This window comes from Sinocyclocheilus rhinocerous, unplaced genomic scaffold (genome assembly GCF_001515625.1).
Source record: "Sinocyclocheilus rhinocerous isolate Xijiao unplaced genomic scaffold, SAMN03320098_v1.1 scaffold1482, whole genome shotgun sequence".
NCBI classification, from domain to species: domain Eukaryota; kingdom Metazoa; phylum Chordata; class Actinopteri; order Cypriniformes; family Cyprinidae; genus Sinocyclocheilus; species Sinocyclocheilus rhinocerous.
The window spans coordinates 206,350-231,738 of NW_015624221.1; the positions used below are offsets into that span (position 1 = coordinate 206,350).

The 25,389-nt window shown below is 37.3% G+C and overlaps 1 protein-coding gene and 1 long non-coding RNA gene across 3 annotated transcripts in view; one reads left to right on the plus strand and one right to left on the minus strand.

Annotated features, from left to right (window-relative positions):
- Positions 1–2,750: 2,750 nt before the first annotated feature.
- Positions 2,751–14,772, minus strand: LOC107739616 (insulin-like growth factor-binding protein 5). 2 transcript variants are annotated; one of them, XM_016551790.1, is made up of 4 exons: positions 14,079–14,772; positions 5,123–5,247; positions 4,909–5,028; positions 2,751–3,601 (listed from the first exon to the last, which is right to left on the minus strand). In XM_016551790.1, the coding sequence occupies exons 1-4, from the start codon at positions 14,404–14,406 to the stop codon at positions 3,467–3,469; spliced, it is 708 nt and encodes a 235-aa protein (XP_016407276.1). In that variant the 5' UTR covers positions 14,407–14,772; the 3' UTR covers positions 2,751–3,466. The 2 variants fall into 2 exon arrangements, with proteins under 2 accessions (XP_016407276.1, XP_016407268.1); XM_016551782.1 differs by having other exon boundaries at positions 5,123–5,334.
- A 3,036-nt stretch (positions 14,773–17,808) lies between these two features.
- The window catches only part of LOC107739735 (uncharacterized), a 71,927-nt gene continuing 64,346 nt past the window's right edge, over positions 17,809–25,389 (plus strand). The window contains exon 1 of the long non-coding RNA XR_001640026.1: positions 17,809–17,854. This is a non-coding gene — a long non-coding RNA (uncharacterized LOC107739735). The remainder of the gene's footprint in view (positions 17,855–25,389) is intronic.

Here is a 25,389-nt window from a genome sequence, read left to right on the forward strand (position 1 = left end):
GCATTCTTTAAAAAAAAAATTGACTTGAGAATCAAAAGACAACACTCGTTTTCAGAGAATTTGTCTTGAATTATAGGACGATTCTAGCATTGTTTAATCAATGACGTTCTTCCATGGAACACAAATTTAGAGCAGGATATCAAAGCTGCACTTTTCTTCAAAATGAAAGTGAATGGTTATCACGGTTGTCAAGCAAGATTTTCAAGGCAAGGTTTTGAATTAATAACTTAAACTGAATTACATTCCTCACACAAAGTTCTCCTACAGCTTTGAATGTGTTTCATAATTTCTTATTGTGCATCTTTTGTCTAATTTGGAGCTTGACAGACCCTATAGAAGTGAGCAGCTTGGACATTTTACTAACCTTCTCATTTGGCGCTTCACAGAAGAAATTAAGTCAAACTTGTTTGAAACATAAAGATGAGTACATTCATTTTAGTTCAAACTATACTTTGAAATTGTTTTTTCTTAACAAAGTTTTTCTTACCCTATGGGCAAACATATCCCTAAATGTTCTGAAAACAACTCATTATCTTGCATAATTTAGCTTTTTAAGTAAATTCAATTAGCTTTAAAGGAGTTCAGATGCATTTACTGGAAAACAAGACACAAATACTGATAAAGAAATACATTTTTGCAGTATGTATTGTGTGTTGTGAAAGGAGGCCCAGCTCAAGATCACCGCTTGAGGCTCTCACCTGCTCTCCTTCTTCCCGGATATCACTGAGATGCAAAGTCTATCAAGAGTAGATGGAGAATAGACTGTGATTGGTAGATTTGTGTTACTGGTAAACCCACTGAATGATGATGCGGGTCTCAGGCTTGGGCTGCAAAGCCCCTGTCAAAGGTACTCAGGCAGGGTATCTGTCCGAGGCCTGCTCCTGCTCCTATACCTGAACTGAGATTCACTTTGAAATGGCACTAATCGCGTGGCAAGGTAAGGAATTAAGTGCAAGCTGCTTTTTTAAATGGGGGAGGGGGCTTTCGGCATGGATCAGGACCTGGATAATGCTGATTACTGATTTTGCCCGGTGGTGACCGACACCTACAAGGCTAATTGTGCAATAACAGAGGCGACTAGGCCGCCGCGACGTACTCAAGACACCTGCAAAAGTCTGGTTAACCCGCACGCCCTGAACTCACTCTTTCTCTTTCATGCCACCTTCCATTCGAGAGCCAATTGTCATTCGCGAATCTTTTTTTACATGCAGCGGTTAGATTCTGCGGACCCGTGGTTATTTCGAATCACAGCCAGGCCCACACGGAATCTTCATGCATGGAATTCCACAAAATTGGAATGCCCGGCATTCACAAATTCCTACGCTGGCAAATTTGACTGTGCTTTCAGCTACCAATTAGAACATAGTTCTCAAAGCTCCATGTCTAAAATACGGAAAATGCGTGAATTCTGTCCGGGCCTGGTTATGATGGGTATTTACATGTTAGAGATCTGGAGAGATGCAGCTCTACAGGGTATGGTGTTAGCGACTATTTTTACAGCCCCCTCCCAGCAGTGAAACTATGATCATTCGGGCCCTAAAATAAGATCCGGACGGACCCATTGTGGCATGGAAATGGCTTCACTCACTCTTCAAGTGCCGACCGGTGAGTATCCCTGTGTGATGTATAGCTTGATTGGAAATACTCTCGTCAGCAATTACACACATTTGCAGTCTCTGTCAAATCGATCGTCAGCTTATTCGTAAGAGAAATAACAGTAAATGAGCTAGCGCTAGCTGGACTACGGTCTCACCCTATCTCAGCCTCGGCGCAGGGAGCGATTTCTGATAGCTGCTTGACATACAATGTAGTATAACGGATTTCATATCTAATCTGATGCTGTATTTGAACGCAACTGAGGTCCTTCGTCAATATAAAAACGTCTTATCGTTCCCCTTGGCTATTGTGTAACGTTCACGTCACCATTCAAATGTATTTGCATGTAGGAAGGCACTGAGAAACTCACACTGAACGACGCTGTAGTGAAACGCACCGTGGTTAATAACATTGATGAAATACAGGAATACAAATGAAACGTGTCATCGTGCTGACCAAAAGAGCTATTACCTATTGGTGAACAGTCAAAGTGGGCGGGGCTTAAAAAGTGGTCCGACCTGCATTCAAATGAGCAAGTTGTCATTGTGACAGGTCAGATGGAAATATGCAAATTGATAATGCTAACACTCCTCTGCTGAGCATCTGATCGTTGTGGTTGTTTGTTAAGGATAACAAAACAAAAAAAGAAAAGTAAAAAAAAAACACATTCAATAATCTAGAGTTAAAGGTAACATACCGAGGTTGCACCTATTTCAGTGAAACCACATGGTCGAGGAACATGGCTCATAAGTGGACTGTCATTACCTCCATGAAGTCAAAGGAAACGGCACATAACAAAAGTTATTCAGAAAAGAAAAACAAAACATTACAGGCAGAAAGAAACTACCGTTCTGCACGGTGAACGTCTGTCAAAGTTCAAACGCAAATGCTGGGAGCGTTTAAGGGTTACAGCATCTGTCTTGATTTTAGCTCGGCCCAAATGCCACAATATCTGATACAAAAATATTCCAGAGTGGCCTTTTCTTTTCTAGGCGTGGGCACTGATTGATTCTGTGTGGACTTTTTATTCTCATTCGGGACCCCGTGTAACTGCGTGGCAGCGTCTGTTTACATAGGCACGGTTGGCATGTTAGGCTACAAAGTCTGGAGCCACTGAAACAGATTTGTCTAATGGGATCCTGGTTTTCTTTCACTACGTTCTGGGAGGGATATGCCACAAAGACAAAAAAAAAACAACATTTTTTTTTTTGAAGCTATCGCCATATTTCATTGCTCACACGCATACACTGAACTTGGTGAAGTTACACATTTCCAAGCAGGTTCCCCAATGAATAAGTGCTCTGACAGGACCAAAAAAAAAAAGAAGCCAGATAGAGATGACTGTATCAGCAGATCTCTACCATGTGTTTTCCATTCTTTCTTCTCTTTTGGAAAACAACACATTTTTTTTTTTCAAATAGTAAAAGTTTCTGCTATCTCCTTTGATACCTTGACAGCAAAAGATGTAAAAGACCAAGATAGCCCTGTTAATATTCAACATGCCATATATTCTTTTTTTTTTGTATTTTGTTTTATGTTAACTTTAAACAAAACAGTATGGTGCTCAAAGCCCAGCTTCTATAAAAATATATAATTGTATGTATATATTTTTAACAATTTTTTATTGTTGTTGCCGGGACTCAGCTCTAGCAGGGAGTCCAGTGAGATAGAGATGAGCGCTCAGTCAAAACAATTCCTGTGGATTATCTCACTATAACATTTTCTTTTTAGTCTGATTGTTCGTATTTGTAATAGCTGTTGTGTTTTTTTTTGTCATTTTGCATCAAAATCTCAAAGTGACAGGCGGGTAGACTGGTGGGACAGGACAAGGAGGTGGGCCCTAGATCTGGTGATCAGGGTGGGTTGATTCTCACTCGTTGTTGTTGCTGTTCTCCAAATCCTTGCACTGGATGTTACCGCCGCTATAGTCAGTGCCGGGCAGCTGCACGCCGTATTTGTCCACACACCAGCAGATGCCTCGTTTCCGGCCACGGGAGGGCTTGCACTGCAGGGTGGACAAGGGACAAAGGGTCATAAAACTGCAAGCACAACTCAATGGGAATGCCTCTACTTGAACCAGATGGTATGCTTTCATAAAATATTCGATGTAGTTGGAAAAAGATGAGCAATTACCCTGTAGATGACTGTGTTGATTAGAATGGGAGTGATTTAGTTTTGAATGGTGTAAATACTAGAGATGTGCTAAATGACTTATCTTCAAGGCCAACTAATTAAGTAGACTGTTTTAAAGCACAGAAATAAGGCATTATTACAGCTAAAATTTTAAAAGTACAAAGAAAAATTTTTAACATGTATTGAACAATGGGGGTAGTAATGGTCTTAATCAAATAATTAAAGGATTTGATGGGATTTAAGGCAATAAAGAAAAAAGATCAACAATAAAAGACCTAGAATTTATTGCAAAGCAATCAATTTGAACTTTTTGCAAATAATAATATAATTTTAAAACATGCACACATTCACTAATCATCATATGCCTAAGAAGCAGAAAACGGCTCTGTTAATGTTTCTTGCCTCGTTCCATACAGTTATGCATTAAATGAATCATGTAAAAGACAATTTTTTTTTCAAAATGAAAAAAAAGCGCCATTGGACAAAAAAGTTCAGTAGTTTGCATCAATGGATATTACTGTCAGACGTTTAACATTTCTGTCATAAAACAGTAGCTGAATATTAAATGTTTAGCTACAAAACACTTCAGTTTTACTTATGTTTTACCTTGCATTCTTTTACATTAAAACTGAAGAGTTGCACTTGAATTCGTGTTCGGAGATACAAAGTGGCATGTACCTTTGTATTGTAAAGTATTTAGTTCTCTGGACTATTCAAAAATTGGCATTAAGACATGGTTATAAATATTTATACATAAACAGTTAGTGCCGGTCCTCGAATTTGATTGGCTGAGCAGATTCGCTAGTCCGTGTTTGTTCCAGACAGGCTGACAATCTATGTATTAGTGGTGGGATTTTTCAATGACTCTATCTGCATATTAAATCAATACACCAGTAGGTGGCGACAGCAATGGTCTTTTTAAGTGAGTCATTCGAATCATTGATTGAACCGATTTTTCAAAAACATTAATTCACTCAAAGTGAGTGAGTTACTGAATCATTCAGTGTTCAAAAATGCTGGTTCATTCGAAGGAAAACCATTGTGTGTTGCGCAACAGTTCTGCTTGGAATGATTTTCATGGGTTAAAATCGACTGACAGTATTAATCAATAATAAAAAAAAAATCATCATATTAGAAGTCAATGTTAATATTGTACAATAAAAGTAACAAGAGTCTTACCTGCTTGCGCTTGAATAAGCCTTTCCTGTCACAGTTAGGCAGGTAGAGGGAAAGAGCCATGACACGGGAGGTGTCTTTCATACTTTGAATGATTCCATCCAGCTTCCTTCTGCAGGGACCCTGTGTCAGACGAACACATGGTGAGTTGCATCATCACCTCAGCATTTAACGCCTAGCTATCATTTTACTGCAGCTGCTGCGTCACACAACTTACAATTTCAGGCTCATGCTTGTCGATGGGAAGGGGGGAGTAGTCCATCAACACCAGTGACCGATGCTTCTCCTGTTGTTTCTTCTTGTCCTTGCGCACGGCAGCATGCTTCTTGCTGTGGATTACGTCTGGTTTGGGGTAAAGCGGAATTTTAGGAATCTGGTCTTCAGTCGTGTCTGGCTTCACTGTATCATCATGCTCTATTGACTCACGATCTAAGACAAAGAGAATCAAATAATAAGCATTAACTAGATTTTTACTGCATGGAAATGTGAGTGCCAGTGCAAAACTTGTCAGCATGATGTTAAAGTGTTTGCCAGGTTGTTGATATGGTGTTTTGAGTTTTGAATCTCTATTATTCTTATATTCTTGTTTCTAGTTTTCTCAGGTTCTTTAGAGTTAAAGAATGAGATTTTTCACCCACAAAAACTAAATGCATTAGCACGCCTCAATAAGCTGCACAATTTGAGGTATCATTCATACAATATCAACCAAGAATTTGATTGGCTGAGGCAGACCAGCCTTAAAACGTAACTTTTACATTTTTTTTTGTCATTCTTCTAACAACAAAGTGGTGCATAATGGATTGTTAGATGACGACTGGTTGACCATTGTGATATGGTGTATTTTAGGTTGTTTGCAGTTGCACCGCCAGGCAAATTGAAAGCATTAGTAGAGCAATAGTATTTTGCCCTAGCAAACACCAGTAATGATCTCAGTGTCCTACATCTGACTTGGTGGGATTTCTCCAAATGCATTTAGGTGTACAACCTAAACATTGAATGCACCTCTGTTTTATGTAGCGTAATAATTCCTTTGATTTTATCGTAGAGAACGTGCATGACTATTTGGGAGTGAGAAACGTTTTTTCAAAGGATCCTTAACAGCTCAGAACTGTATTTGAAAAACTTTGAAGTCACAATAACCATAACACCACGACAACCGCAATGTTCTTCTGCAAGAATCTAAGGCTAGGTGGGTCGTAACTGTCGACATGTGTCCAGGGAAAATGTGGCGATATTGCAGAACTCGAGCACATATAGTTTGGTAGTAAAACTCCACAGGATACATGTCTCTACTTATAAACTGTCTTTCCACTGAAGTCAGATCTGTTGGACAAAGCCGAGCTTCATAAAACTGAACACTTGAACCATGCAGAGAGAAGCCAAACATAGTACATCCAGAGGAGATTAACAGATCATTAACACTAAGCATAAAAGTCAGGATATATAATTGCATTGACATTTAGCTATCCAAACCATCAAAAATAATCTGACAAACTATTATTTATCATATTTGCAATATTTTAATAGGAGTTTATGATTGTGGTATTGCATAAAAAAAAAAAAAAGTTCAAATATAGTGTTGTTTCCTTTCAGACCTAATGCCAGCATGCAATTCATTTATTAAATTCATGTATGTCCCAATTATAAATTGGGACATAATTGTGAAACGCTGACAAATGCACACGTTTTTGCAATTTCTATATTAATGCACCAAGTTGCATGGCAACATGATTATTATAGTTAACTAAAACTAAAACCATAAACACCTTTGTTACTTGAAATAAATTATTCATATTTATTATAATATTTATAATATTTTATTTAATCTATTTACCAGGGAAACTCTTCTCGTTTTTACTTAACTAACTTGATGTACTAAAATAACTAAAAATAAAATAAAAATGTATAAAAACTAGACATATTTTAAAAAGCTAATAAAAATGACTAAAACTTTAACTTAAATTTAAATATAAAAATAACACACACACAAAAAAAAAAAAAAAATTATCTCAGTGACAATAAATGCACTGCTTAGCAGCCATAAACAGTTCATGCTATTTATTATGCAAATAAACAAAATTACTTGGCAAATTGTTCATGTATTTGGAAAGTATTTAATTTGTAAATACTTGGGTAAGGGATTGGCACAACATAAAGTGATTATTATAATAAAAATACATTGATATTAAATTAATATTAAATAGATAAATAGCATGTTATTGTTGCTATTGCATCTTAGAGTGGCTTCATTTGAAAATCAGACAAAATGGAAATGGACATACGGAGTCAGGTCTGAACATTGATGCTGTTGGGTTGCCAAGTATTTTTGTGCATACAGCCAAGAGGGCATTATCAGACAGCTGAGGCAGTCAGTGACAATAAATGCACTGCTTAGCAGCCATAAACAGTTCATGCTATTTATTATGCAAATAAACAAAATTACTTGGCAAATTGTTCATGTATTTGGAAAGTATTTAATTTGTAAATACTTGGGTAAGGGATTGGCACAACATAAAGTGATTATTATAATAAAAATACATTGATATTAAATTAATATTAAATAGATAAATAGCATGTTATTGTTGCTATTGCATCTTAGAGTGGCTTCATTTGAAAATCAGACAAAATGGAAATGGACATACGGAGTCAGGTCTGAACATTGATGCTGTTGGGTTGCCAAGTATTTTTGTGCATACAGCCAAGAGGGCATTATCAGACAGCTGAGGCAGCCAGCAGAAATGACTGATATAACTGCCCTCACAGTCCCCCTGAGCTCCAGTGCTTCACATTGCTGCGGACTGGGGCAGGGTGTTCTGGAGCGGCCCGGTGGTGAAAGAGTCTGTCTGACCTGGAGACGCATGGGGAGTGTGCCTGGTCATTACAGGAATTGGTTTCCTGGCTTCTGAAGTTACAATCAGAGCATGCTGCTGTCTCTTTGAAATCAATCCCGCAACCCATGACTTGGCAGACTGAAATTTCTGTACAGATTTCCCCGCAGGTTTAGGCTCCTGAAACCACAGGATCTGAGATTGCCTCATGGAAATGTCATAGGGACGTTTGCCTAGAGCAAGATTTACATGGCTTGGAAATGTAGACTTTAAATGGGAGGGCACAGGACGACTGGGATGGCATAATTCCTTATAGTTGTTTTCGTGATTTTTCCTCCTTGTGCGTGGCACAAACCAACAATGCCTAGAGTTTACAAACCACTAAATTCGTCTTTTCTGTTATAGGCTTTTCATAGTGAGGACCAAAATCACTTTTTCCATGCTCGTGGTCCCCGGCTTGTAAAGGTTTTGCGGGTCTGTGTTTAACATCTGACACACAGCCAAGATCTTGGAGCCCGGCCAAACCAGACGTATCACGTGTAGCCTGTCTATTCAAATGAGCTTTGGAAAGAATGCTGAAGAGGTATTGTTGTCTCTCCTCTTGGTCTTGCAAAACTTTTCATTAAGATAAAGGGACCCGAGCTTGGCCAAAGGAGATGCATCTGATAGGGGCTCTGTTTAATAATTTACATCTGCGCTGGGCAATTATACTTCATGAATATCCACGGTTTCTTACAGCTTGGGGTCTAATGATGAAAGCAGATCTCCTTTTGAGTTGCATTGTCACCTTGTCCGATTCTTTTTTTCAGAATGTGCTGCCAAACAAGCTGAGAAATGCTCCTGAAATCCTTAAAGCCCTCACATGACGTGTTTTAGTGTCTTATTAGCATGCATGGCTAGAATTGGGTCTTGCTATTGTAAAATATTCAGACTAGCTTGCCTTTGAAAGTCGTTCTTGAAGCAGGCCGTTCTGCTTTGTCTTGCATTCATTGTCACACACCAACCATGGCATCCCTGGCAAGATTCCACTGCTAAATATTTAAAGCTTGGACCGTGTCCACAACATGTTTGGGCCTCTGTAGCAGAGAAGCATGCTACAAACTAAACACCATGAATGTAACCGTGCACTAATGCTAGTTAAAACCAGGGGAATTGCAAACTTCTAAGCAACATTAAGAGCAAGACCTGGCTGATTTGGGATAAAAGTTTCCATGTTGCAATACACTATCGGTTACAACCAAGAAAGCCATCATATAACTTACTATTCAAACAAGTCCCCTGTAATTCAGGACAATGCAAAGTGATGACACCTGTCGATACCCTTCAGGCTGAAAGCACATGTGCGCACCTCTGCATCGCCTGACTGTGTCTCATGTCATCAACACTCCGAAACATGAACTCAGGAGGTGCTCTTCGGACATCAGTGGATCCCAGACTCCCAGTCGCTGATTTCAATTAGCTCAGACAATGGCAAGAGAGCGATATTGTCTGTAAGCCCAAGGCATCTTTCCACCAAGAGTATCTAGCTACAATCTTTCCTCTTCTAAACTAAACTTCTAAACTAGACAAGATCATATCTTTTTTTTCCCCAAGCAAACTTTAGCAGTCCAAACCACATCAATCTTAATATTTAATTACTGTTAAGATAGTATATAATAAATAATAAGAAGTACGGCTGGGCAATATGATGGTAAAACTGTGCCAGCCAGAGATTTTGCTATACCATTTAAACCGTGGTAGATATATTTGCATGGCTATCAGTGGGCAGGACTGCTTTACTGAGGTAAATAACATTACATGACTATTCACAAGCTGTTTTATTGATGGTATAAATGCTTGGAAATAATATTTAACGTTTTCAAGTCTATTCATTATTTGTAGCGCGCCAGCCACCCAATAATCGCAATAAGCATGTTTTGTTATTTTTAATATAACACAAATCGTAGCCTTTAAATTCTGTCAGTTTTATGACGAAATACAAACAATAAATGTGGTTTTCCGCTCTTTAATGTGGTGTGAGATCACTGTATTCACCTCAGTTCAAGCGGCATGTGAATCAATCATCTTTTTCCTCTTTTCTACTAGTTCCAGCACAAAATAAACATGAATGAATATCAGGAGACATGTTGAAAAAAATCAGAGCAACTTAATAAAACGAATGTCTCATGTAATCAATCAATCAGTGTTTCGAAAATCGTCAATAAAACAGCTTGTAAATAGTCATAACAGTCGTAACATAACATTTACCTCAGAAACATCAACAATAACTTTGCCAACATTGTTTTATTATTTTCACAAATCAGTCAGTTAACCACCACAGACCTTTTTTTTCTTTCTTTTTTGAGTAGGTGGAATTTTCACATTAATAATTTTTTTATTCACGCAATATAACACAACTTTAATATCGTAATTTTGACTCTATTCTAAAAATATTATGGCACTAAAATGCCGCCATATTTACTAAATTACTTAATGCAAACACATTCTTGGCACAGCAGCCCAAAATGCAAAAAAACAGAAAGAAAGAAAAAACGGGGAAATAAAACTACTCACTTAACATATAAAACGAGTAGTCATAGCTACTCGTTTTATATGTTGAGTAAGTAAGTAATAGACCATATATTGAGTGTTATATGATGTAAGACTTATGATTTATTATGAATATCAATAATCGTTTTGTTTGTGTCTATCAAGTTACAAAAAAGAAGAGAAAATAGTGGAATAAGAGCGAAAGTATTTGCACTTAATTCACTAGATTATCCCAAGTTATACGTTACGGCATGATGGTTTAATATGTCAACCATTTATTTAATTAAATTTACAGCAAAAATAACTACAGTTTAATGCAATTACAGTGTTAGCGTGATATAAAGTTACTCACAAAATAAGTTTCATTTCGCCTACTTTTAGTACAACAGGAAGTAGATTTGTTATGCACACAAGTGTGTGTGGCTCAGAGATTGAGCTTTATCAGTCGTTTTCGAATGAATCGGCTATTCTAAGCAGGCCAAATTTTGTCACCACACCACCTTTCCCATGATCCTCAACAACTAAATGTAACAACTGTAACAGAACTAACGATTTTGTCTTGTGCTGTATTTTATCTATCCTCCCAAGAATCCTGCAGGGCACAAAATTTGAGGCAGCGCTTTGGAACCACATCTGAACCTGTGCTGCAGGCAAGAAATTAGGCACCTTTTCTCCTTCCCTGAAGAAACGTGACACTGTGGCTCCCCTCCACTGCCCTGAAGCACATGACAGGAGGTTTCAACAGGTCGGGGTCTTCTGCTCAACCACATGGTTACAGCTCTGCTGTCTGCTTACATTTTGTATGTTTAATTTTCTAAACATGAGCAGTACATCCATAGATTAAATAGATTGTTTTTGTGCATTCGCTGTTTTGGTCAGCCTGACATGTGTTCCGATTTAGGCAGGGCCCAGCGTGAGGATGTTGCTGCCCGGGAATCACGTTTCTGACAGAGACGAGACTACTGTGCAAGCTGATTTTCTTCACAGCTGTTACTCACTAGCTTTCCAGGTGCCAATGACAAATACACGCTGGACAGATTGCTGTTAAACTTTACTGGAAGAAGTCATTCAAGCGTGCCAAATAGGTTCCCTACTTGCATACCTCTGCAAAGGATGACTGGGCACTAGATATACGAGCGCTGTGGAGTGTAGTTTGGGATTATGGAAAAAAAAAGAGGAGAAAATATTCTGTAACCAGTGTAGATTATGCAAAGTTTCAAAAGCTGAGCATCACTTTCAAAAAGTGGAAGAGATCTATTCAGGTGCTAATCAGTGAAGCGAGCCGTATATCTTTCAGCGTCAGTCTGATGTTGCAAGCAAGTATATGTTTCTGTGAGTTTGGCCTGTGGCGCAATATAAAAATTAAATGACAGACAGGCAATAGAAGAACAACTGCGTTCCATTCATTTGTAATCGTTGTTTAGTTATGGCTACATCTCTCGTGGGTAAATAAAATGCATAAATCAGCAATACCGAAGTAACCCAATATAACAGCCAAGTGCTTTTGGCCCAGTTCTTTACATTTGTTTATTTGCACACTCTTAGATTCGGACCAGCAAATGTTGCGAACGCAGCATACAGTTCTTTCGGGCAAGACGCCTGTAGTCATATCTGTTAGCAACTGCATCCAAGTTCCACATGGTATGTCCGAACAGAAAGTCTCCCTTTTGATCATTAGCAAATTTGCAGTATTTGCCAATCCTGGAGCTAAATGACAATCCGGCATTGCCTATTATACTTGGCTCTAAACACCGAATCTTTAAACCGTGATCGCCAGCATTCAAGACCATGAAGGTATGACACTATTCACGTGAGTGGGACATGATTCCATTATAAACTTGTATTTCAATTTTATGTTTGCACAACTGTGAAACTAAGGCATCTTGAGGGAATAAAAATGCATCGGGAAGACACAGGGCCAAAAGGCTCGGAATCCTAATGCGGGCAAGGACGCTTGACCTCTATCCCTCTTTCCCTCTCTCGCTCTCTCTCTCTGTCTGTCATGCCCATCTAGTAAAACCAGGCTGAAACCAAATACCACGGGAGGCTAGAAGCGTCCCTCTAAATTCATCCCCATGCTTGACGAACAGCTCTTGATAGATCGGCTCCACAGACATTCTGCTGAATCACAAGGGATCGTCTGTGTGCCCACTGCAATCACAGAAGGGGTAAACCAGCAACCGCACTCATCAGAGGACTTCAGATAGAGACAAACAGGTTTCTGATGTGCACCTGTGAGTGAGGGGGTTGTATTTGTGTACAATCGGTCATGGTGAAAGCCCATGACTGTATTCAACCTCATCTGTTTTAATAGTATGTGCTGTCTTGTAGAATAAAGCATTGCTGTAGTCTAAAAGATAGTTGTGTAACACAATATGCTATTTTTATTCATGTAGCTCAACTGGTAGAGCATTGCACTAACAACGCCAAGGTTGGGGGTTCGATTCCCGGGGAAAGCATGAATTGAGTGCACTGAATAAAAGCATCTGCCAAATGCATAAATGTAAAGAAATATGCACGCTGTGCACGATTACTCTTCATAAACATATGATTTTTGCACATAGGTTGGCTTGTAGACACACTGTGACTACCCTCCTCCCCTTGGATTTAATCTTTGAGCGGTAATCCGACCCTCAACACCACCCACAGATTTAGACCTAAATTCAGAGGAACCTAGAATCTCAATCAAGAATATAATGAGGCCGTGGGTACACCGTACAATGATGAGAGGTGTGATCATAACAATGAAGGAGTCACTAACATCAATAGAGCACCAAACAAATGCCATTGCCAAATCAAACAATAACGAAACACAAAGCAAGGCTGTATGGAGCTATGCATCTTGAGGCGTCTTTACTCAGTTCTGAGGAGAATACTAAATGATGCAGTTCTGCTGAGTCTGATGCTGCTTTGCTTCTGTGCCAATGAAATGCAGCATCAGAGCAGCCTTAAACTTGGCCATTACAGAGCATATATTTATGGGTTAATATTTTTATTCACAATCAGACATTTTCGTACATTCCATTGCACATAATTTTTGTTTAAATGCATTATATGATACTTTAGATGCAGCTTCAGTACAATAAAAAATGTACAGTGATGGTATCAGATGGCAATACCATGGTACATTGATATACCCCTTAAAAAAGTACAGTGGGGGTGTGACTTGGCATAGTGATGGCATTATATGGGACTCCAGCCAAGGTATTTATATGGTACTCCAGGGACTTCCAAAACAATGCTATGATACTACTATGGTAAATGGCAAAACACATGGTAGTAATATGGTATATGTCCAAAATACAATGGTAGTCCCAATGACACCATGTCAAAAACGCCAAATGGTTTTGAATAAAATACAAATATTCTTTTTTTTTTTTAGAATGTTCAAATATTAAAGGATTTTAATATTAATTATTTTAGTATTAAAGTCTGATAATGATACAATAGTATTGGAATGGTATTTACATTATACTGCGTCCAAAAATACCATGGTACATTTCCAGAAAACGCGGTACCACCACGGTACTTTTTGTAAGTGCCTTTGCAGCATGAAGATGGAAACCGTTTGCTAATAATTGGCTTATGATGAAACATAAACAGGCTTCACTAATCCTAATAATCTACAGCGCTGGAATATGATGGAAAACAGCATTGAGCAGCGCAGCCCGGCCACAACACAGAAAAGCTCATGCAGAAACATGCGCACGCCATAAAACTGGATCAGCGCAAGCCACAAAGTTCCCACCAGATACACGAGCTCAACGCAACAATGCTTTCGTGCAATAAATGCGCACTGCTTTCCAGTCAACTTACCAATGGGTGGGTGCGGTGGTTTGTATCCCTTCTCGTTCGTACACACTCCCTTGCCGTGCAGCAGGGCGTGAAGCGGCTTCTCCTCGCCGTTGCGCGGCAGGCAGCGCAGCCCGTGGGTGCATGTACCGGTGTACACCCCGCACGCCTGCCCCTCCGCCAGAGCGCAAGTCAAGCAGCAGCCGCAGCCGGGCTCCTTCACCAGCTGACAGCCCACCGGGACCGGAGGACACATGGAGAGCGCCTTCTGATCGCACGGCTCGCAAGGCACATAAGAGCCTCCGCTGATGGACAACGCCGTGAGAAATGTACCCAGCACAAGAAGAGCCATACTTCGTTTCAAAGTGAATGAGGTCCGGTTTAAATAATAATAATAATAATAATAATAATTATAAAAAAAGAAAGAAAAAGAGGCAAGAACTAGATATGAGAGCGCATGAACGTTTGGCTCAGATTCGAGTGAAACCTCCGCATGCAAAGTGAAAGCACAGGTTGGAGTGTCTTAAAAATGAGAAAATAAAAACAGTCTTTGATGAAAAATAGATGATGAAGAAGAATCCGGTGGATTTTTATATAAACATATACATATAAAAAAATGATTCACTTGGGTATTCTCCAATAGTCCAGTTTGTGCGCAATTGGTTGCGCACTGAAATTCTGGACTTTCCGAGTCCAAAACACTTTCCCCTCTGGAAGTTTTCTGAGCAGACTGATCAACTTCACAGCAGTGCTTGCCTTTACAAATCCATGCAAAATCGAAGATATGCTCCTCTGAGATCTTTCGTGCACTTTGTGGCCAGTATAGCGTCAGATTCGTGCACGAAGCTCAGTGGCTTTCCAGCAGATTCAAGACGAAACGCGTCAAATGGCAACAGGGATGTGACATGATAAAGACGCTTGCTCACATATACATGCAGGATACACACAAAAGAGCACGATTAGAATCGCTCTGCTGATAGGCACCACCCGTATATTAACGCGCGCAGGGAACATGTATGAGTAGTGGAGAATGGGGAGTGTTTTGTTTTGCTCTGCGTGTTTCAAACTTCGATATAATATTCCCATGTTTGTCTTCTACAAATTAAAGTAGTTTTGAAATCTGCTACTTACCGGTAGCACTAACAGAAAACATGGGCAATCAAATGTACTTCTTCAAAATAATGATTACGCCGTCTCTCAGTCTCCACCGCATCCTCCTTTCAAGTTTTTTCATTCAAAATAGTGAACATGTAGGACATATTTTCAGCTAAGTAAACTGGAAATTACAATAAAAGTAGTTATGAATAGTTTTGAAAATGTCACAACTAGAGCTAGAATATTGAATGCAATATATCAAAATAAACAAGACAAGCTGCTGATTCAGATAATACCACTTCTGTCATGTAGTCTTCATTAACATGATCACAAATCGAATTATAAGCCAGATGCGCTAATGTATTTCTTCTATCTTCTCATAAGGGTGTCAATCATCTAAAGTGATTTCACCCATGCAACTTCTTTCTAAATGGTTAAACTGATGATGTTACAGCTCAACCCTTGTTACAGAACTCTTATAGAATCGTTTGAGCAACATATGCAGCAATATACTGACTGCATCTATGAAGTCTATATCACTGCAGTGCACACTTAAAACCAGATGAGGTGTGTGGTGAATACTGTGGTAAATGCTTAAAATCTCTTTTCTCTCATGCAGAGAGGTTTTCCTCGAGTTGCCAAGTCTCGTTTGAGCTTTAATTATAGTGGTCAGTGGTAGTTTAAGAATAAGCAATCTACACCCACCTGTTCTGAACTTTGAACTGCTGAAGCCACAATTTGGATGAGATTTAACAGACACGATTGTTTAATCATGCCGTTCGCTCAGTGTCCAAGTGGCCCTCTGCTGTTTACATGTCCCTGATTTGCCTTATAGAGTGCTCCAAAATGGCATTTGCACATGTCCCATATGTAAAGTTCATCAATGAGTTGCTCTGTTTTGCTTTACAATTGCTTTGTCAGATGTGCGATAGCAAGTTTAAAGAACTGCACTCGATATTTCATTTTCTTTTGATTGTTCTGTGCTTTTCATACATGCTGTCTCTTGTTTTACGCAGCTGTACAAGCCTGAGTGTCTGTGTGGGTCTTGCTGCTGGATTTAGCTCACCTCTGAGATTTTGACCACTAGAAGGCGCTGTTAGCAATGGTAAGAGACTCACCTTGGAATGAATGCTGGCCCGCAGACGCTGAACGTTTCATTACCAGAGATTCGCACAGTGCTGCCGTACACAGCTCACACTCAGGAGTCGAAGAGACAGACATCAGCCGTCAAGAATGTACATGCTGTTTTGATACGTGAAGTTTAGGGCCCTGTTGTCTCTGTATGCAAGTTTTTGAAAACTTTATTGCTTAATGTACTGTATGTCTTTATGATGTTTCGATTTCATTAAAGTAAGCCTGAATTGGTTGATCGATGTCATCTTTACACTAACAGCTCCACAGTGCCTGTCTTCCTGGCACTGGTGTCCAGAAAGCTTGCAAAGATGTTTTACTGTTCATTGAATTATGCCTGTTTTCATATTTGTTCCTGAATTTCTTCATGAGTCATCTATGATCTACCATTCTGGATCTGAACTGGGACTGTTTTCCAGTCGTATAAGATATCAAATTGCCCCAGTTCACTCACAGCGTATTTATCCCTGGATATAAAACAAACTTAATGGATGCAGAGTGCAAGTTACTGGAAACAAGCTGGAACTGTTATCTGCTTGCTAATGAGGAGATAAACTGTCGCAAATTATCGGTGTGAACACTACTAACCAGCAGAGTACCAGATTTGATTGATTGATTGGTTGATTTATTGATGATATTAATTAATTTATGTTAGGCAATTAATTTTTCTTGTGCATCATATGTTTTAATATATTTGATAAAGTATTACAGTCATATTTTTAAATGTTAAAATTATTTTATAAATTGCACAACAATTTTTTTGTATTTTTATTTTAATTATTTAAAAATATAATTTTTATGGTTTTATTAAATCTAATATTTTAAAGATATTGGATATAAATTATATTTTATTATATCACAATGTCACAGTTAATTAAATAATTTCACTACATTTTACAGATAAATGATTTAATTTCATATTTATTTCTATGTATCATATTTATTTCATTGATATTTATTAAAGTGTTTTTCTTTCTCTAATCAAGGTGGTTAAAATTATTATTTCTTATATATTTATTTATACATTTACAAATCACCAATAAATAAATAAATGACAGAAAAACAGTTAAACAAAAACATTTACATTTTTAGAAATATGAATACATTTGACAGCTTTTCTATTTTTCAAACTTTTTTTTTTTGGTATTGTTGAACTTCCATCTTTAAAATTAAAAGGCTTGTTTCCCCCATATTTATATTTATGTATACAAAATGTATTTAGTTAATAGAAATAGCAGATTAATTAATAAATATTCCTCATGAAAAGTTGTGTCATAAGTGAAATAAAACATTTTCAAAACACAGTTGAAAGTTGGACATCTAAAATCCTTTTAACTAATAACAGCCACTTCCCTAATGACATATACAAAATTTATTTAGTTAATAGAAATAGCAGATTAATTAATAAATATTCCTCATGAAAAGTTGTGTAATAAGTGAAATAAAACATTTTCAAAACACAGTTGAAAGTTGGACATCTAAAATCCTTTTAACTAATAACAGCCACTTCCCTAATGACATCATCCTCCAGGAAGTGACAACATTTTGGAGGGAAAGCACCAGCACAAACATCTGTGAGTATGAGTGATGGTTTACTGGAATGTTTTCTGCTCTTAATTGGTTTGTTGCGCTCTAAAACATTCAACCCTGTTTGTTAAGTTAATTTCAATGTTTCAAAATGCACTTCAGGTTAAGTAAGTTAAGCTAATTTTAACGCTTTAATTCTTGCCATTGTGTAAATAATCAAGTTATAACTAATAAAGTTTAAGTGCTTGTAGTACTTGATGAGTATCTTGTTGCGCAAGTTAGTTAACGTGGACATGTTTTTATTTAGTTACCTGAATAACAACACATGGGATTGAATGACACAGATGAACTTTATTGCCCCCTAGAGTACTGAAGGTTAAGTGTTTGTGTACTTGTGTAAAGTATGTTTCTGCCTTACTTTGTGTGTTTAGCTTAAAATGTCCAATTGTACACTGGCTAAGTGGAAATCCATCAAATTGATACTATTTTTGCTTAATGGGTTCGTTCGCATTTGTGTAATATTTAAGGTTAAGACCTTTTCCAATGTTCAGTCAGTGATAGCATAAGTAGCATGTAATGCCATCTCAGTCTTAATCGCATTTTAATTGTGTTGTCCGGTTCCTTGAATATTTATAATGCTTGAAAATGTTTCTTCAGTTTGCGAAAGCAGTCGCCCACATGGTGAGAAACCGAAGGAAAAATGCTGTCAGAGGAAGAAAGGTGTCCATGTACAAATATTATGAGTAGGATGTGGTCTGTGAACATCAGTGTAGGAATTTCTCGCTCTCCATCGTGTCTGAAAAACGCCTTAATTGGTAAATTAATGTCTCTCCTCATGTAATGTCTCCATCTGTCTTTTATTCAGTCAGCTTTGTGGGCGTTGCACTGTTTACACAAACTAATGATTTCAAGCGTTATCATGTATGTTAATATGTGGCTGTGAGATTGTACAATAGTGTTGTATGTGTGTGTGTGTGTGTGTTTTGGAATTATTTATGTAGTATATATCAATATTTTGAATTAGTTTTTATTTTTATTAAATTTTTTTAGTTTCAGCTATTTTTTTGTGTTTTTGTCATTTTTATTAGTTTTTCAAATATTTTCATTTCGCTTTAATTTAATTCATTTTTATTTCCATTTTAATTTTTGTCATTTTAATACTTCAACAAACTTTTTTAAATTTCATTTTCTTACAAAATCCATGTCTAATATTTATATTTTAATATTTATATATTCATATTTATAATATACTAATATTTATATTAATATATATATATTTTTAGCTTTATTTCAGTTAACTCAAAAACATATTTTTAATAGTTTTCATTTTCTTTTAAACCTTCTGTCTAATATTTATATATTAATATTTATAATATACTAATATTTATATTAATATATATATATTTTTAGCTTTATTTCAGTTAACTCAAAAACATATTTTTAATAGTTTTCATTTTAGTTTACAATAACAACATAAATTCCTAGAAGAAATGCTCTTATGTCTGCCAATTTAGAGTTGTTTTTTTTAATTGTACACTGATATGCATTTTGTGATTACACATTTTGTCTAGAAAACAGTAGCCTTAAACCTTCAGGTATATCTAGACATTTAAATTTTGTGTTATCTGTGCCATTAGCATAATTAAACTGAAACGCAAAAATAATAAATGTTTTCAAAATAGTTTTCGGAACACTCCCCCCATAATCCCTTGGTTGGCCAAACAGATAGTACAGCCCCAAACTAATTCTATTGGTTACCATTAGAGTCAACTGGAGTCCATATTGGTTTAATAAATACAGGTTTAGATGCTCTAAGCTTTTCTTTGTTTAGTTCTACAAAAATGTATGTTTGTAGACTTGAGGCATAGTTTGTGTCCAGATGTTTCAGGATTGGCCAGTAGTTCTGGTCCCAGTGATCCATCTTTTTTGTGGTTCATCTCAGCCTAATTCCCAGGATTACATGGCTTGCCTGTTGAATAGAAGCAGCATCAGAGAGACAATGAGGTTTCTGGATGTCTTAAACTCACACTAATTCATTTCTAAAGCGCTCCCTCATGTTCAGCCAACCAGTATAGCCCAAACTAATTATTTAAAGAAATATATATATATATATAAGCATATTAAATGCAAGTAATGCAAGTGTCTACTTTAAGGTTTCAAATAGCTTTTTTGAAAGTAAAATGTCAAAATATGGGTGAAATAATGGTCCATCTTCATTCAGTGTAACAGATATCTGTATATAAAAAAAAAAATCTGACCTCCATGTTATTTCTCACTTTGTAAAGAGACGCATTCTAGACTGAACACGTGATACACATGTGCATGATGTCAGTGTTTTCACAAATGAACATTTTCATAGTTTACATGCTTGACTATAACTGTATTGTTTTCAAAAAGTTTTTCAACCCATTTTCAAAAGTTTGTATTTTCAGGCTCCCGAAATGCTGTTGTTGTGTAAATTAACAGCCAAAACCTATGAAAAGTTTCCAGTTTTAAGTAAAAAAATTGTTTGTCTTTCATTTGCATTTCTGATGCCTATAGGGATGTCTGGCCCAGGGACTGTGCACATACTTAGAGGTCAAATCCATGGTTTTTGCTGGCACAAAATATTCATCCAGAAAACACATGTAGAATTTGTTCTCGGCTAACCCTCGTTTCCTGACATTAAAAAAAGAACAGGGTTGACTAAAAACATTCCTGACTGAAGATTATCCTACTTAAAAAATGCCCGAGGGGCCTTTTTTTTTTCTTAAAGGACATTATAAGATGGATAGTAGTGACTAGGCCCATGGGATTTGTGAAAAATCTGTGAAATTCTACAGAACAGGTTTTAGACTTGGTTAAATATGCTAAACAGGCACTTATACTACCTTTCAAAAGTTTGGGGCCAGTAGGATTTATTTATTTTTTGAAAAAAAAAAAAACTTTTATTTGACAAGAAAAATAAAAATGACAGTAAAGACATTCATACTGTTACAAACAATTTTATTTCAAATCAGTTCTGTTCTTTTGAACTTTCTATTCATCAAAGAATCCTGAAAAAAAGTATCAGTTTTCCCACAAAAAAATTTTAAAATTAAATTTTTTTTTTTTTAAATGTTCTTAAATATCTGCAAACATACGTATTATGGTATTTTTATGCTTTAGTAGAGTCAAAAACTTACAGCACCTTTAAGCAGCACAACTGTTTTCAACAACAGGTGCGTTTACATGGAGCATTGTATTCCGAATACAATCAGTTTAAAAGTCTAGTCCGAATGAAAACGCTCCACATAAATACCTCAGTCGGAATAAAAATGCTCAAACTGAATGCAAGTTCAATCGGGTTGAGAGGGGTGGGATAAACCTTTTCTAACACCTGATCGGATTGAAAAACGAAACTGAAAAGATTTGCGCACGTGCAATGATGTAGAAATGACATAATGACGCATGACGCACGGAAGGAGCTGACGTTATTGTTGTTGTTGAATATAATAAATGACTGTGGTGACTTGTCAATCTAAAATTCTGTGTTCGTTCGTCTGTGAAGTGGTGCTAGTCAGCGTTTTCCCACAAGTGCTTGTTTTGGACTCTCATCTGAAGATGTCTTATTTTGGATGAGGGGATGGGCGTTTTTACTGCTTGATTAATAGAAACATCATTGCACAAAGCTCCATGTGCTTGTCGTCTCCTAATTAGGACCCGAGATAGATAAATATTAAGTCTGCTTTTTAAAGCAATTTTTAAGCTTGTGACATATTGAAACAAAGTGTCCATGTAAACGTGGTGTTTACTACTAATAACAAATGTTTCTTGAGCAGCAAATCAGCATATTAAAATAATTTCTGAAGGATCATGTGACACTGAAGATTCTAGTTATGATCATGAAAATATATTTAAAATAGAAAACTAGTTTTTAAAAATTCTAATAATTTTTCAAAATATTTCTATTGTACTATACATAAATGCAGACTTGGTGAGCTTAAGAGACTTCTTTCAAAAGCATTAACAAATCTTACTTCGGAACATTCTTATTGGTGGCAAAAAGCATCTTAATCTATAAATTAATCTATAGAAACACTAATAATTTAATAATTTAAATGTAACTTAACTTATAGTTTGTGTTCTAATGTTAACTTAGACAAATTAATATAGAATTTTATTACTGGCCAGAATTTTAATACTGGTTCATCGGTTATGTGGACTAATGAACTATTCATTGAACATTGGTATATTTTATCATAAAATATTTCTATTTTAATATGAAGCTAAGACAGGCCTTTTGTGGCACATTCTGCTCAAGTCAAGTCTTTATTTCCCCTAGGAGGAACAAACCAGGTGATTATGCCCTGCATTCTTGCTTGTTTCTTTCCTCCAGGCTTGTCAGACTGCTGGCCCACACAAACCGATGCATGTTTGACACGCTCTGCTGTCCTTCATAATGTTGTCACTATTTAAGGGCAATTGCTTTTTCTTCTTCCAGCAATCTGTCTTCCCTGACAGTACCCCACCAAAGATATGCATCGTGCACACGCTACAATAGACGTATTGTTGAAGTCTTGTGTTCGCCCATTCAGAAAGGTTGCTGCGCTTTAACCACAATGAGGCCACACCAGTGGTATGTTCTGCTTTCTCTTTCAATGACCCAGCCAAGAGGACTTGTGTCGAACATGGCAGCCATTTGTAGGGGAATCTGCTCTGGTTCTTGGTTTCTAGTTTACGACCGGTCGGTGGGTAAGAATTGTGATTTGGTCGTGGATCCCAACTGCGTCTACGGCTCTGCAGAGACTCTGACATAGTTCTAGAGAGGACATGGAGGCTTTGCAGAGTATATAATTATGTTGCAAATTTTCCTGTGGTAAGAAGGATGTTTATCAAGGGCCCTCATTTTCGAACCCGCATACGAGAGGCTCCCATCTCTGCAAAGGGTTAAGGCAAATTCTTGACCAAACTTTTTGTCAACCATAAACCTGGCAGTGACCTGTTTCTTCGTCTAGCTTGTCTTAACGTGACACTCGAGTGCAATTCTAAAGACGAACCTTGCTGCGAAAGCACTGATAAGCAAGCTAACATTAAGGCCACTTACGTGCACACGTTTCACAATGGTTCTATCTCAGCCGTGGAGAAGGTTCACTTAGCATGAGATTTTGTTTGGAAGAGGATCCGGTTTCTCTCATTACCATTTTTATTTTCCGATTTTAGTATGCAGCTAGAGTTGCCAGCCAGGGTGGAACCAGAGAAACACAGTCAAGGAGAGCATGAAGCACTTCAAGGTAATTTATGTACAATTTCAGCATGGTGAATTAAACTTTTTGGCTCCCAAATCAGCTCACAGGGAAGATGTCTCGGCGCTACTGTCAAAGCTGTTTGTTATTTTTGCAACCTGAGCAATATATCAACCCAACCATCCCAGTTCTGAACTATTAACCCTCACATCTTCTAGTTTTCAGAGTGTTTGAAGTTAACATGGAATCAAAAATGACCTTTTTACTTTTCCTAATGCATGTTCCTGGTCTTACTATGTGTGGTTTATTGGTGCACATTATTTCAAGCAATAAAAAAAAAATAAGTTCATCCTTTCAATGACCTGATATGTAACGCCCAGTTTTTATGATCCCTTCCTGCATTTTTTCCTGTTACAATCATGGTACAGTTTGGGGTTGGACTTTATGGTTAGGTTTAGGTTTGGGTCAATAAAGTTTTTGTATGACCGAACTCTGTGCAACTGTGCAAAAACGTGTATGTTATCCGTGTTTCATATGCTTACATATTTTAAAAAGCTGATATGAGATGGTTTGTTCTTAACTGACTTAAGATGGACTAGAAGGTCTCAGTTCAGTTGGTTTAGCTAGTTGGACAGCTGGTTTCCCAGCCTTGCTAGGGTAGGAGACTGGTTAAGACCTGCTTACCAGTTTAGGTTAGTTTTAAAATGGCTTCTTCAGCCAGGTTTAAGGCATCCAGAGCAACTTTCAAAAGATGTTTCATCCTCACAACAAACTTTTACTTTTGTTTAGATATTATCAGTAGTTTAAGTGTATTTTGCTGCTAGTTTAAACAGTTACTGCTTTTCAGGCTTTCATATGAGCAGATAAAGACCTTGAATGCCTGGAAAATTCATAGCCCAAATGAACATGCGCTATAGAGGTATTTCTCCTTGAGACGGTTAAAAGCTCAGCTAACAACCCCATTCAGAAAGCAAGCGTTGAGCTCGGCCCTGAATGGGCTTTCAGAGATTTCGAAGGCATAGATTTTATCTGGCTTCCCTGTTGATGTCTGTTGGTTGCTTTTGCCCTCTTCCCACCAGGAGAATGTGTAAGCTTTGGGAAGCTCCTATAGGGGTATGGCCTACAGTAGGAAGGGAGCTTTTGTACTCATTGACTGTAGCCATAGTCACTGATGTTTGTCACTGAGGTCTTTGTGCCAGTGTATTTTGGCATGTTTTTGTATTAATTTAACCGTGTCCATGGCAACAGGTTTTTGTTACTATGGCAATAGCAGACAGGAATTATATGTTTCTGATACATCAGGTTCCAAAGGGTCACAGAGAAACAAACTCTGAATGCACTTTCCTCTCTCTCATCATCTCCAGGTGACTTAACTGTGATCAGTGCCTTCATTGTGATCTTTTTAGATGCCATTGGTTGTCATTTATATGATTACTATAATGTCAGAGTAATTTTATTCTCAGCTCATGCATATTGCACAGTCAGGGTGCATTAGTCAACCTGGAAAGTTTTGATTTGCAAATGTTAATGCCATAAAGTCTTTTGAAGATACTCATAATTTTGTAAACTATATCCATTAGCAGAAATGTATATTCCACTTTGTTTTCTGAATCAAGTCTGAGTCAAATTAATAAGTAGTTACGTTTAGGTAGGCAGAAATTTTGATGACTCTACACTAATTTCTGCCATTTTTCAGTATATACAGTATATATATATATATATATATATATATATATGTATGTATGTATGTGTGTGTGTGTGACATCAGTGGTTCAAATGTAAAGTTACGAAGCTACGAGAATAATTTTTTGCACAAAGAAAACAAAAATAAGTGTTGCAAAACATGATACTGTCGTGAACGCACATCCACAAGTGACGCAATAGAGACGAAAATGTGGAATAAATTCGTTATTTTTGTTTTCTTTGCGCAAAAAAAGTATTCTCGTAGCTTCGTAACTTTACATGACCCTCCCATAGACAGCAAGGTAACTACCACGTTCAAGGTCCAGAAAAGTACCAAGTATGTCGACAAAGGTGTGTGTGTGACATCAGTGGTTCAAATGTAAAGTTACGAAGCTACGAGAATAATTTTTTGCACAAAGAAAACAAAAATAAGTGTTGCAAAACATGATACTGTCGTGAACGCACATCCACAAGTGACGCAATAGAGACGAAAATGTGGAATAAATTCGTTATTTTTGTTTTCTTTGCGCAAAAAAAGTATTCTCGTAGCTTCGTAACTTTACAGTTGAACCACTGATGTCACACGGACTACTTTGTCGATCATCTTCGTACTTTTCTGGACCTTGAACGTGGTAGTTACCTTGCTGTCTATGGGAGGGTAAACAAAAGCAAAAAAAATCTTAAATTGTGTTCCG

Excerpts from the sequence above, each read along its gene's own strand:
- LOC107739616 (XM_016551782.1), bottom strand. The coding sequence starts at position 14,406 with ATGGCTCTTCTTGTGCTGGGTACATTTCTCACGGCGTTGTCCATCAGC. Across the intron at positions 5,335-14,078 it reads ACCACCGCACCCACCCATTG|ATCGTGAGTCAATAGAGCAT; the intron begins GTAAGTTGACTG and ends TCTTTGTCTTAG. Across the intron at positions 5,029-5,122 it reads ACAAGCATGAGCCTGAAATT|GGTCCCTGCAGAAGGAAGCT; the intron begins GTAAGTTGTGTG and ends CGTCTGACACAG.